Source organism: Protobothrops mucrosquamatus, unplaced genomic scaffold (genome assembly GCF_001527695.2).
Source record: "Protobothrops mucrosquamatus isolate PMUCROS unplaced genomic scaffold, P.Mucros_1.0 scaffold_109, whole genome shotgun sequence".
Classification (NCBI taxonomy): domain Eukaryota; kingdom Metazoa; phylum Chordata; class Lepidosauria; order Squamata; family Viperidae; genus Protobothrops; species Protobothrops mucrosquamatus.
Genome location: NW_015386185.1, coordinates 279,424 through 293,894, shown reverse-complemented (window position 1 = coordinate 293,894; position 14,471 = coordinate 279,424). Strand labels below are relative to the sequence as shown.

The window sequence follows — 14,471 nt, the reverse complement described above, 5'->3', positions numbered from 1 at the left end:
GCCTCGGCCTTTCCGCTTTTCGAAAAAGGAACCTGGCTTCAGGCTATTTCCTGCCCGAAGGTCCGATCCAAACTAACCCGTTCCGCCTGCCTCGGCCCAGGCTCCCCTTCCCGCCTTTTCAGAAGGTTCAAATTCGCGCGGGAGCATAGAGGCGACCGCTCTATCCTTCTGGAGCCGGCCGAGTTGCCCGTGGCTTACGTCAGAGAACTGAACAGACGGCCCGCTTCGATCTTCGACGCTTCACGAAGGGGAGGTCTCGCGGAGTCCCTTCGGGTCCGCTCGGCAATCTTCGGGACCGCTCGGAACCAGGGCCGCCGGTTCTCGGAAAGGGCTTTTTCGCAGCAAGAGCGGGGAAATCGCCTGCTCACGTTTTCTTCAACAGGAGCGCCAAGAAATCCACTGGGGTTAACTGCAGAGTACCTGAGAACCAGATTGGTTTCTGACTTGAACAAATAGGTTGCAACTCTGCTTAAATATGGGGGGGGGGGGCTCCACCTTTAGCATTTCAGCTTTTTTGTGGTCGTTCTGAGGATGAACCCTAAATGGGAAAAGGGTTTATCCCACCACAGTGAGGGTATTGTGCTACTAAGGTTTTCAAATTGTACTAAGGTAATAAATCCGATTGTTTTATTAACTCTGATAAATAGGGTTGCCAGGTGTCCACTATTTGAGTGGACAGTCCACTTTTTTCACATTATGTTCACTATTTTTTTTCACAAAATGGTGGACACTTTTTTTATTCAAAAGCTTTATGATGAAAAATAGTGGACACTTTTTTTATTCAAAAGCTTTATGATGAAATGGTACAGAATCTAAAGCTGTACTTTTTTTACTACTTAACCACCCCCACCCCCCGCTTGTCCCGCTATTTTTTGGAAGCAGACCTGGCAACCCTAGTGATAAATGGATTGTATAATTCCCAAACATCAAGTATAGGGAAGGTCAATAGCAGAAACTTATAAACATCCCCAGAAAACTTTTTAAAAAATTATTTCCTCTCAGAAACAGATAATGCTGACTTGGTTGAACAGAACTTTCTAGCAAATAGACAAATGTAGCTTTGTTTTATTTTTCTGTAAGAAAGGAGGCTCTGTTGAACAATTGGATTCAAATTAGCCATAGTTAAGATTTGCATTTTAAGCAAAAAATTTCTGATCTAAGAAGTCTCCAGATCCAACACCATGGCGTCACAAACCCTAAAGTCTAAAGAAACTCCTTATTTTTCAGCAACTTGTCGTTGGTAGAGAAGGCAGATCAGACTCTCCTACCTTGCAAAGTTGTTTTAACTTTTCACTTTACAGACATAAAGTGGTGTACTTTGTATATTTAAAATTAAATATCAACAGCATATTTTCTGCCTTCCTTCTACTTGCCTGGAAATATGCTTATTGTAAACTAGACCAAACTTGATGTGCAAGGCAAGGTGTTGCTAAGGAAAACAAGGAAAAGAAATACATTTGCATTTCCAAATGTTCTAAAGAACTCTTTTGAGACAAGCAGCAGATACAGGCAATATTTATCTAAAATATAGTTTGAATTCAATGGCAGATTGCAATACTAAACATAAGGGATTCACATAATCCTCTAAATTGCAAAAACTGGACTGGCAAAATAAACCAACCACATTTTGATCTAATGAGCAGTATGAGACCAGCCCTGTACTCAGTTTATATTTCCACATGTTCTTGAACCAATGAAATTGCATTGATTGAGGAAAACCAGGTTAAATTAACCACAGATCTCTCTCTCTCTCTCTCTCTCTCTCTCTCTCTCTCTCTCTCTCTCTCTCTCTCTCTCTCTCTCTCTCTGTGTGTGTGTGTGTGTGTGTGTGTGTGTGTGTGTACATAACCTATGTTTCCCTAATCTCGGGAATGTTCTGTGCAATGTTTGTTCCTATTCTTCAAAAAGCATATTTCATTTCTGGCTTAAAGGCCGATTTTGTTCATTCCTTTAATCCAATAGTCTCTTGCCCACAGTAATGTCTGCCAAGATATTTATTAAAGGTTAAGATAAAAAGATTATTTGAGGGAGGGCTAAGAAACTCTGAAATGACCTAAAAAATATCCTGCTCTGCAGTTCACAAACTGGGTTACAAGGGGGAAAAAATGGTGTCCAGCATCCTTCAGGAAAAAAAAGCAAGCATGACTCCAAGTACTGTATATAGTTAAGATCCCTGAGATTCTCCCAAAGAGGATTATTCTACAACCCACCTGAACTGTAGCTGACCAGATCAACGCCCAAAGCTGGGCTCTTCCTTTTCCTAGGCCGCCCTTTCTGGACTGTACCGGTGCCATTGAAGTAAGGCAGGGCCAGGCCACCACCCTTGGCTGCCAGCTCGGTATAGCTGAGTGAAGCCGGTGGGTAGGAGGCTGGGTCGGTGCCCTGGAGCAGGCTCTCAAAATGTGCCCGGCAATAGACCACGTTGTCCTTCATGCCAAAATGGTCACCTGTCGTCAACGTCTTGTTGCACGTGGTGCAGGTGAAGCAGCTGAGGTGGTAGACCGAGTCCCGGGCCCGCATCACCATCTCCGAAGCAGAGATGCCCAGGTGGCAGCGGGCACAGCGCTGCACGGAGAACCTTCTGGGGAAAGAGCACATGAGTTAGTGGAGACCCGCCAAGAGCAATGGGGCACCGGGCACTTCAGCTCCTCAGGCCTGATTGACTGAGGGTGAAGGTTAGTTAAGTCTGGCTGGGCTCAAACCAGTTGGGCTAAGGGAAAGTAACATAATATTTACAGATCAGGAAAGGGTGACCTGATTGGCTCAAAAAGCACTTGAGCCTGCACTACTCTTTAAATCCAGAGGAAGTGAGGCCTTCTGGATAAGTTCTATCTCTGAACTCCACTCCAGTTTCAGACAGATCAAATGGGAAAGGCTGTCTAAAGTTGGACAAAGGGAGAATCTATAGGCATTGCTTAAAAAGAGGATGGAAATCCAGTTTGGTGTGCCAGGCAAGAAACCAGGAAATCCTGAGTTCTAGTCCCACCTTAGACCTAAAGTCAGCCAGGTAACCTTGACCAGTCATTCTGACTCGGCTCTAGGAAGCAGGCTAGGGCAAACAGTTCCCAAAAATCTTGCCAAGAAAACTGCAAGGATTTTTGTCCAGGCAGCCAGAAGAGTCAAAACTGACTCAAAAAAAAAAGTATAAAAGGATGAGAACAAGATGATCCTTGGATTTAAGTGCTGTGGCTGTTTCTTAAACTTTTATATATTTTTTCTTTTATATTCACAATCTGACTTTAGGAGAACTTTCACATATGTGGAGGCAGAAGAAAAACACCATTTTATGGGGGAAATTACACTGGGCGCAATTATACCTTCTTTGTGATTTTTTTATCCATTGAACTTTATGAAACTTATTTTTGAAATATGCTTGGGATAAACCCTATAATTAATCTCATTAATTTCCTCTGGGGGAAGTTCTACTTTCTTCAAATATCACATAGCCTCGATTTACCAGTTGGCCAAGCATATTGTGCACACCCATCCCGCATGGTTAATTGATGGTGCAGTTTGTCCTGTAAATACAGCCTGTTTGTACTCCACTAACCCAGAAAATTGGGTTAATGGAGTACTCCATAGTGGGTCTCGCACAGTTATTCCCACCTACCTGTTGAACTCAGTGGGGCTACATTTGAATTTACAAGGATTAGGATTGTACTATTACAATTAAGGATAAATTCCCTGCTGTATTGTCATATTATAAGTAGGTGCTTTTTCCATCGTCTAAAAAAATATAATGTAAGATGGCAACCTCCACCCCTACACAAACTGCTTTTTGGGTAGTGAAGTTTGTGTAGTGTATTTTGTGAAGCAATGACATTTTATTAAGGAAATCAATGGATTAACTGCACGATTTTTAAGGCTGAACCACTCCAGAAATTAAAAACAAATTAGCATTTTACTGTCTGGGATGAAGTTATGATCTTGTCTTTTTAGGTTATGTCCACCAGGCATAGTTTCCTTTGTCCACCCCAAAAAAAAAATGTTCTGCCCTGTGCTGATGGAGAAAATCATCTTTTGGTCGCCTTTGCCTGGGAAAATTAGCACATCCAGGAACTGGACCCACTGAGCTATTAAATCAATCTAAATCAAGTTTGCAGTGATGCTGGGTTGTTTTATGATGGGAGGCAGTGCTCAGAAATGTCACCTGGGCTCCCCAAAGTGGTATCCTGGAATAAATGAGGGAGGAGGGCAGAGATTCAAGCATATGAGGAAGCTCAGTCTCACATTCTCCTCTCCACTCCCAGAGTGACCACCCAAAATATCCCTATTAGCTGCAGTCCTGGTTCTGCAGCATATGCTGTGTGTGCTGGGGATGCATGCGCTCTTTCTGACTCAATATAACTAAGCTCCTTTGGGGTTTCTCAGGTGGAGAGAGCATTCACCAGAGAGAGGGGGGGGCAAAGCTCCTTTCCTGCAGTGTAAAATCAAAGAACAGCAAAGAAAGTGGGCCTCTCTACCCACCAGCTTAGCGTTGGTCCCCTCCGGGCAAAAGGGGGCTGCATGTGCCGGGAGCCAAGTTTGCTTCTTCCCTGAGTGTGGGATTTATTACCACGACAAGGCGTTTGGCCTGGGGGTATGAAATATGGATCCTAAGCAGGCTCTACCACTCTGGCCCCAGATAAATGTTGGGAATCTTCTATCCATTTGCAGAGGAGCTCCATTCAATGAATGGGTCATCTTTGAAAAAGATCTGTGTGGAATAGCATTGGGGTGTGTGTATGTATGTGTGTGTACAATAACCAATAATAGCACACTTTACACTGGCACAGGTCTTTAGTAAGAATCCTGTGAAATTGAAAAGCCCAGTAACTCAAAGTCACTCTTTGGTTGTTTGAGAAAAGCTAACACTGGAAATAAAGCTTAAGGTTAATTCTAAGTTTAAGAATGTACGTTTTTGAAAGTATCAAAAATAACGCTAAAACATGAAGCATACCTTGGCTCCTTTCTTACTTTAAGATAAAATTGGCAGGTCTAACCCATCCTTACTTGGAAATAGATTTCACTGAGTTCAAAGGGATTTAGTGCTGAATAAATAAGAAGCATGGCCAATTTTGTGGACACCTTAGAAGTTTTTGTGAAATCAATAGGAAATGGTTCCAAGGCTCTGCTGGAACAAGCAATAAAAATGGGAAATATTTACTCAGCACATTGGGAAGGGAGGCTGATAAAAAATCTGAATATATCTCTTTAACAGACACGGGCTATAGCCAGGCTAGTCAAAGGGCAGTTTCTCATTAACAAGCAAAGTAGAGCAGACTGCCCAGCAGGAGAGCTTCTGTGCCAAGCCTTTCCTTCTTTCCTTCCAAGCCCTAGTTAAGGAATGGGTAGATCAACAGCACTCCAACCATAACTCAGGAAAGAACACAGCAGGGGCCCACTGCGGAGAATTGCTGCAGAGGATATGGTAGGAAAAGACTCTTAACCTGGCTACTTAGCTAACCCTTTTTCTGAATAGGCAAAACACGTTGAAACATAACCTATTCAAAATGGCCTGCACTTGTGTGTGCTATTCACTCAGCCTTTACTAACATTAACACTAATCCAGTTTAACAGGTTGTGCGAATCCCTCTGCTCATGCATTCCTGACCCGATTAAGCGAACTGCATGAACACACAATCTGTAAGAGTTCACAGGTGCAATGCAAGTAAGAGGTCACTAGTGTTGCAGAGATGTTGCACTGATTCTTGGAGGGAGTATTTGGCAAGCGGCTTTCCTGGTCACTTGACTTTTGCCCTGTCACTGTTCTAAACAACCGCCTCTTCCTATAGGAAGAAGGCATTTTGTAAAGCTCAGTGGAGCAGAGAAGCTCTTGCTTGTCAGTTACTTCCCAGCAGTAAGTAAAATGTTTGCATCCCTGCAGCCCAGTAGGGATCTCTGCCCTGGATTTTTCCACCTGTGCTTCTGTGGGCCTTTTCACACGCATCCAATTCAAAGGGCAATGTGCACATGTTCAAATGGTCTTCCACAAGCCAAACACTGTAATCTAGACTTCTCTGGAAGGACGGGGTGAGAAATGATGGGAGGGACAGATTTAGTATCTGGGACAGGATTTTAAACACTTGATGTGATGACACTCCTCCCTTTCTTCCAATCTGTCTGTCTGTCTGTCTGTCTCTCTCTCTCTCTCTCTCTCTCCTATCTCATAGAGGCAATTCACACATTTGGTCCGAAAGAATTGGGGGGGAGGGGGCGCGCACCCTGTGAATTGCCTTTCTATAATTTCCAACAAGACAATTGAATCAATGACTTAGTTCCCCACGTATTTGCATTTGCGAAGAGAAAGGGACTCCGTTCACTGCTGGATGTCACTTCTCTATTTTCTGTGAGAAATAAAATCCTATATTCCTTTATAAGGCTTAATCTACCACCCCCAAAAGGGGCAGTGCATCTAGTTAAGTGCCAAGGACATTCATGCCTGCATAAACTTAACCTCAGGTGAGTGAGTGAGTGAGTGAGTGAGTGAGAGAGAGAGAGAGAGAGAGAGAGAGAGAGAGAGAGAGAGAGAGAGAGAGAGAGAGAGAGAGAGAGAGAGAGAGAGAGAGAGACCTGCAAATATGTATGAATGCTCTCTAAGAGATGATTTTTCTCAGGATAGTTCAAACATTCGTGTATCTCAACTACCCCATCTTATTCACCCCACCCCATCCTGCAAGCTGTTACCTGTAATAATCCTCCTTGCAGTAAATGCTGCCGTCCTTGGCAAAGCAGGTGAGTTCTGACTCCAAAGCCAGTTTACATTCACAGCACTTCAGGCAGCGGAGGTGCCACTGCTTGTCCACAGCCAACAAGTAGTAGCGGTCCGAGATTTTGCCCCCGCATCCTGCGCACAGGGCAGGCTTCTCGGGGCTCAGCGGAGGCATGTTCTGCAGAGGGAAGCAAACGTCAGCGGGTCCGGCAAAATCTTACAAGCTCAACATCTAATTAGGTGTACTTTTTCAGCTTTTTTTTTTTTTATCAATAGCAGAGATATTTCCAACCAAAATCAGAAGGCATATGTAAGGGGCCTTAGCTGTAAAGTTTACAGCGCGATTCTACACAAACCTACTCGACACAAACCTGCTGGATATTCTCAGGGTCTGTGTAGTATTTTAGTTACGCTTCGTTTCTGTGGAGACCTAAGAAGACTAGGAATTATTTCCTTCCCGTGGATTTTAATGGGCGTTAGCTTCATTCCATGCACCTGATTAAAAATTACCTGCGACTAAATCCTGCTGAAGTCTAGTATATGTCGTTCAAAACAGTTAGATATGAGATTTTTTTTTTTACTGCACAATAAATCCGGATCCCCTCCACGGGCTGGATTTACCGAATACACCACAATTGTTTGGGCTGACTCATCTTTTCGCCCTCCGTTGGCAGAACGCGGTGGCCGGGTTCACACAAGGCTGGCTAGGTCCTCAAGAAACTGAGGACCGCCCTAGAAGAAGCGATGGGTGAAGTCAATATTCTGGCTCACGTTGGCTTCCCAGAGAGAAGTTTTGCTGGGAGAAGCTCTGCCTCAAGCAGGAACTGTCAACCTCTCGCTTGCCTTTCACTCCGCCCGTTGCATACACATGGAGCCGCTTTTGCGAGAAGCCGGTGTTTTGACGCGGAAGATACTGGGTTGCAGAAGGAGTGGTGGTGGTCTGAATCCTAACCTTTTCCCCAGGACTGAGTTTCAGTGGTAGGGTTTACATTCTGCGCAGAGAAGATATAACTCTTGGTTCCTTCGTCCCGAACCAAAATCGCCTTTTCGGCCTTCGTGCAGCCGAAGGATGAGCCCCGAGAGCCAGGCAGAAAATCTAGCCAGGGCGAGAGGCTCCGCTGCTACAGCTTCCTGGAAACGCAAAAGAGGCCGAATTCCGGCTGATTCCTCTTCAAAACGCACCCTCTTGATTGGGGATTTATACCCGAGAAAACAGCCCCGGGACAGATCGGGCCGTGAGCTTGAAGTAGTGTGCTTGGGGGTGGGGGTGGGGGTGGGGGGTCTACTTTCCGAGCCATTCACTTTCATTCTCTTGACCTGGACTCAACTCCAGAACACATTTTGGAAAGGAAAACAAAAAAGACTATTGAGGATAAGGAACGTAAGAAGGAAACGTCGTTTCATTTTTTTCCCTCCCTTCAGAAGGACGTTGTTCACTTAAGGGGAAAAGGTGGAGGGGGAGGGAAAGGAATATATGCTATATATAATGTCCTTCCTCCCTGGATTTTGCGAATGTCCACTAAGAGGGTGAACGGGTAGAAAGACCGTTTAAATCAAGCACGTGGCCTGTTAAAACAGGTTGTTAAGTCTTTTATATTGGAGTCGGGAATTAACCATTATTTTGAAAAATTCTTTTCCAGATTATCTTTGAATTTAAGAGAGGAAAGAGGAAAATTTAGACCACTTGGGAAATAACTAAAAATTTCCCAAAATTAAATATATAGAGGGTTGAACCTACCAAACACAAGGAATGGTGGCACAAATGAAACCAGTGGGTTTTGTTTTGTTTTTCCCCTCTGCTTGTCTTCTTAATGGTTTTTCTCCTCCTCTCACTCCCCCATAAAGCATAAAGAAACTGAAATGATTACGAAACCGTTGCCTTAATGAATTTGGTCTCTGCTGTGCATGGAGGAGAGTCCAGTTCAAAGAATAATAACTTTTGGTAGACCCCTTACTTACATTCTTCATGAATGCACTGGACATCCTGAGATTTCGGAGCAAAGGAAATAAACGTCCTTATTTACCCATCACACACACACAAAAATCCCTTTTCTTGCCGCTGGAGTTCCTCCACTTAATTTAGAGTTTTGGAATCTATTAAGAAACTTCTGTTTTTCTGCTTAACGCTCAGAAGACTCCAATTATTAGGCATTTTAAGAGAAAAATAAATCTGAGGGTGGAGTGGGAGGGAGATTGTTCCGTTTTGTCGATTTTGGCTCAGCCTCGGTGCTACTTTTACAAGTTGGAGCTAGAAAAATAAACGTTTGTTTCTTTCCAATACAAGAAGTTAGAACGAATCTCCAGCAGCATCCGAACAATGTAACTAAAATTAATCCGTTTGAAAGCCACCAAAATGCATAATACTCTCCTGTTGCACTTATTTTTCACAAATGATTTGGAATATAAAAGACGCCGGAGTCGTTCCAAAAGGTATTGAACTTATTTGGGAGTAAATTTGGTAGCCCTCAAATCTTCTATAAACAATTTCGTTCTGAAGCCTGTTGGGTTTAGACTCTCTTGCTCCTTGGCAGCCCTTTCTTCTTAGAGGCTCTCATTAAAAGCCTTCCTTCCCAAACTTACTCAGCAGAAAACGACATTGAGCCTCGCGAGGTTTATTTCTCATTTCGTGAAACTGCCTTGAAAGCGACAGTTTCAAACGCCTCGTTTTCAAGATGGCAAGTCGCAGCTTACATTTTCTACTAGGCGAACTTTCTTGAAATTCGCTTCCCAACCGTGATAGGGGCCGGGCTTATGAAGGAACCGAGGCTTGATATTCAAGCAATAAGGGTAGAATCCAAAAACCTTAAAACACTTTTGAAAAGAGGAAAGTTAGCGGGAGAAAACTAGACGGGCGATCAGGGGAAGAAGGGTGGCAAATCGACTCTAATCAGTTTTATTCGGGAGCAACGCCTCCCTTTCCTTGGAGAATGTTCATGGAAGTCCTGCGCTGGGTCCTGCTCACCCGCCTGCGCGCGTCCACCCAAACAAACACCCCCACTCTTACAAAATAGATGGGGTCTTGAAAGCCTGACCCTTAACAATTCAACAGAATTTACTCCTGAATAAAATATCTTTACGATCGCGCTGTAATGCCTTATCTCTGAGCTTGTTTGTTGTCGTTTTTTAAAAAATAAATAACCCAGATGTAGAGAAATAATAATAAAGTAGGGGGGGGAGAAACTGGCTAGTCTCCTTTTAAACAGACAAGTTAAAACTTTTGAAAAAGATATCTGGAAGTGAGACTTGAACGTTTCTCTGGGCGTTCTCAGATACGCGCGCGCACACGCACACACACACACACACACACACAAGGCATTCCAGGGTCCCTGGGCGGTTCCGCTTACCTTACTTCTAGGATTGGGAGGGGATCTCTCTCTCTCTCTCTCTCTCTCTCTCTCTCTCTCTCTCTCTCACACACACACACACACACCCACACACACACACAAAATCCACCCTTCCTTCATCTCTTCCTTCTGTGAAAACTCCCGACTTTTTTTCCCCGCCACTCCTTACCGCTTCCCGGCCATTCATCTGTCCCGCTTTCGCCAGGCGGGATTCGGTCTTGGTCCGCCTCTCCATCTCCTCCATGATCCCCTGGATGTGGCCTCCGGAGATGCCGTGGAAAAGCATGGCCGGGGAACGGAAGGGACACGCGTTGCCTTCGGCTCGGCACCCCACTATTTCCATATACAGGCCCCAGAGTCTTGGTTTAGAGCATCCGAATCGCCGGGCGGCGGGACGAGCCCTCAGAAGAAGCTTCGTGGCTCCGGAAGGAAGGAAGGCAGGCAGGTAGCAGCCGAAGACTGGGGGAGGCTGCCGAGCGGCGGCTGGAGGGGAATGGTCTTGGAGAGGGGGGGGNATACAGCAACAATAACAAAACCATTTCACTCCTGGACAATCCCAGATAGTTGTCACTGCCTATATCAGTAACTGCTGCTCCAATCCATGCAGAATAATTGTGCAGACCAGTTTTCACTACGAAGACTGCATTTCAGTTATATTAGTCCTAAAACAAATATTTATCAAAATGATGGGGGGGAAGAGAAAGAAAGAGAACGCAGACACGAAGTTGAGGCTTGGACGCACAGCGGCAACGACAATAACGAAAAAAACGGTTCACGCCAAAGAAAAGGGAGGACGGGGGTGGGTGGGGGAGAGGTTAAAAGACAAAGGAAAGCCAAACAAGATAGGGAAAATGAGCCCGGGGGGGGTGGGGAAGGTTTGGCAAGTTAAAGCAAGAGATCTCCCGTTTTGCTAGAAAGTTCCTGTTGCTCTCGCTTGGCCGCGGGACTGCTGCTTGCTGGAGGCTCTGTCCAATTTGTTGGGAAGACCAGAAGCCAGCCCAGTTTGGATAATTCAGGAGGAGGAGTCCTCGCCCAAGGACTGCCACCAGCCCCCCCCCCCTGCTCCTCCTCCTCCTCCTCCTCCTGCTCTACAGACAACAAAGAGCTGTCAAACTTCGCCAGCCCCCACTGTGACGGGCGAGCAGTGACAAATCTTCCGGAGGAGTGAGTGGGGAGAGGGCTTGGACCCCTTCTTTCTATCAAGGATAGGGAGGGGAAATAAGAGGCACCTCCCCGGGATCTTTCAGAGGAGTGGATGCTGGTGGGGGGGGGGAGGTCCAGACTGTACTCCTGTGCCCCGTCCGCCCAGCTTCTCTCTGCCACCACCACCCTCTGGTAGACAGACCTCAAGTTCAAATATTTTTTTAACAATGGGAAAGGTGGGGGGGGAGAAAGAGAGAGGGCAGATCTTTGAATGAAAGTTGTTGGAAAGCCGTCTGGTGGAAGTGAGGGACAGATGGACAGACCTGAAGAGAAGGTCGGGAAAAATTTAGACTAGACCGACTTTGTCAGAGACTGTAGCAGGGGGTAGTCAACCTTGGCTCTTTTATGACTCGTGGACTTCAACTCCCAGAATTCCTGAGCCAGCACAGCTGGCTCAGGAATTCTGGGAGTTGAAGTCCACGAGTCATAAAAGAGCCAAGGTTGACTACCCCTGCTGTAAGGCATGAAATGCCTTCCTTAGCAAAAAGGAAGATATAGGCAAAGGTTTTAATTTAGACTTGCTGAAGGAACTCAGTAAAGTTTACTTTTCAGAAAAAGTGAATGCTGTTTCATCTTAATATTTCATTTTAAAGTATCAATCAACTCTTTTCCTAGTTCTAATATCCCTGAAGAGCTTTATGGCAAAGAATTCCACCTAAGAAGCAAGGAATCCGGGAAAACACCAATTCCTGTCATTTTCCCTTTGCCAGTGACAGGAATTGGTGTTTTCCCGGATTCCTTGCTTCTTAGGTGGAATTCTTTGCCATAAAGCTCTTCAGGGATATTAGAACTAGGAAAAGAGTTGATTGATACTTTAAAATGAAATATTAAGATGAAACAGCATTCACTTTTTCTGAAAAGTAAACTTTACTGAGTTCCTTCAGCAAGTCTAGAATTAAAACCTTTGCCTATATATCTTCCTTTTTGCTAAGGAAGGCATTTCATGCCTTACAGCAGGGGTAGTCAACCTTGGCTCTTTTATGACTCGTGGACCTCAACTCTTCTGGGGAGAAATCTTCTCTAAAATCTCCCTGTTTTAAATGTATTGATTTCACCCAGCTCCAAAAGGAACCTAGCAAAGAGATACAATATTTGAAGATGCTAGGAGGATGGGAGAAGGAACTAATTGAAGTTAACCGAGAGCTAAGAAAGGTAGAGACTTGGTGCTGTATCTCTTGGTGAAAAGATTGAAGAATATCAAGTTTGGGGTGTCCACAAAGATAGGCGGGATTTAGTAGGAAGTGCTTGCTTCAACACGTGATCTCTTGAGGTTGAGGTCCCCCCCCTTATTGGATGAGCTGAATAAATGATTCTGATACTAAACTTGAGAATCACAAAGTGCTGATCTCCAGGCAGGCTTGGAGAGGGAAGAAAAAAAATTTCTCTGCCCCTTCTGTTTTCCTTTGAAGCTTGGGCCAACCCACCATCCTCTTGGATGGAATCCAGATTTTGGAAATCCCCATCCCCATCACACCATTGGCTGCCTGCATTTTTTTCATGGCTGTTTTCTCTGCCCAGGGACAGGAGGTGGAACTTTCCTTTCATTGCTTTTTTTTAAAAAAAACATTACTTTTGAATTAGGGATGAAGGAAAAGAAACCCCTTCATGTACCTGCCCATCACACATCCAAATTCAAGAGCAATAGAGAGACAGGGAAGGTGTTCTTTGAGACTGAGTAAGTCTCTCTTCATTTAAGGAGAACCTGAAAGAACTACAAGGCAGTTCCACAGAGCAGAGAAACCCAAACAAATGAAATAAGCCTGCGTGTGTGCACTTACTTGTGTCACTTCCTTTTTCTTTCTTTTTGGAACTCGCAAGCGCAGGACAGCGGGATTCTCTGCTGATGTTAAGTCAGATTAGTCTGAGAAGTTGAAAAAGCATAAAGCATCCCGGAGGGAGACAGTAGCAAATAACTTCCTTATTGTTCCTTTCAAAACTGTATGGACGTGTCCATGAGGTCATCAAAAGTCTCAGAGAAAACTTGAGTTGACTTCATGCAATCAGGAGATAAGTGTTGAGTTGAAAAAAGGAATCTCAAACAAATATTCTAGGAAGTACTGTGGGAAAAGTTAAGAATACAGGTCTGATCTTTTGTTCACCATCTACATCAATATCCCCCAAAAATGAATGGTCAAGAAGGAGTGAGCTGTAAGAATGAAATTGTGAAAGGGACAGGACTCTGCTCTCTTGAACTCCAAAACAGAATTTCCATTTATTTGAATAGAGCAGAAATTGTCATCCAGCAGAGCACCACTGCAGGAAAGTTGGATAACTGGGCTTAATTATCTTAACTCCCACCCACTCCCAATTAAATGTCAGAGGTTGCATTTGTAGGGCTTGCTTACCCCGAGTTAGCTTTACCATGGGTGACTGAATTAATTCAATGTTCAGGCTTCTCTGAGTACCCTGAATCATAAACAGGCTGAGCTAAAAATGTGCTTGGTTTGCATGAAATTACTTAATTGTTTTCAACGTGCAACAAGCCAGGGCTGCTCTATTTTGGCCCCTTCTTGTTCACTTTGCTCAGCGGGATCCTGGACTTCTGCCCCAAAGTCTTACCCTGGCAGGTCTACACAGTAATAGACTCTAATTGTGTCCAAATAAATGTGCTTACTAAAAGTGACCTTACCTGGTCAACCTGGGCATACCTGCTCAGAAATGAGTTGAGTTTAATTTTAGTGCATGCTAATTATTAAGTCCAATGTAGTTAATGAGAATTAACAGGGTTCAATATAAGTATGTTGAACGTGCTGGTAGGTGCAATCTTGTCTTAGAGTGCAGTTCTATGCTTGACTGCTCAGGAGTAAGCCCAACTTATTTTTATGACTTCTATCCCCACATAATTGGGCGAAGTGATCTACAATTATGTATGCCCGATTCTGTACATGCAAGTAAATGTTAGTTAGTGCATTAAATCAGCTTATTTCTGAGTGGTCTTGGAGAAGAGTTGGGTCAACACCTTGCAGCTAAGACTCAGTAGAATAAAGGGCAGGGGCAGGGAAAGAGAAACTGGCAGCTTTCTGTCACCTCCTGCCCTCCAATTTTTCTGAACTACTGGTCAGTGGCTACTGGACCAGTGGTTATGGAATAGTAGGTAAGCCAGCTGGAGGACTCCAGGCTGGGAAAGCCAGGTTAGAGTTTGAACAGAACATAAAGATCTTCTGCAAGAGAAATTAAAGACTTTTTTTTGAGCTGAAGTATAAAGCTAGGCCAAGCAAAATTTAAGAGTTGGA

General features: G+C 44.3%; 1 protein-coding gene across 2 annotated transcripts in view; it reads right to left on the bottom strand.

Moving 5' to 3' along the window:
* LHX9 (LIM homeobox 9) overlaps window positions 1-10,378 on the bottom strand; it is a 28,561-nt gene extending 18,183 nt beyond the window's left edge. The window contains exons 1-3 of one of the 2 annotated variants that reach the window (XM_015816152.1): window positions 10,205-10,378; window positions 6,667-6,869; window positions 2,211-2,581 (exon numbers count right to left, since the gene is read on the bottom strand). In XM_015816152.1, coding sequence (XP_015671638.1) covers window positions 2,211-2,581; window positions 6,667-6,869; window positions 10,205-10,378 — 748 coding nt within the window. The remainder of the gene's footprint in view (window positions 1-2,210; window positions 2,582-6,666; window positions 6,870-10,204) is intronic. The other variant, XM_015816159.1, reaches the window with a different exon arrangement.
* Between the last annotated feature and the right edge of the window lie 4,093 nt (window positions 10,379-14,471).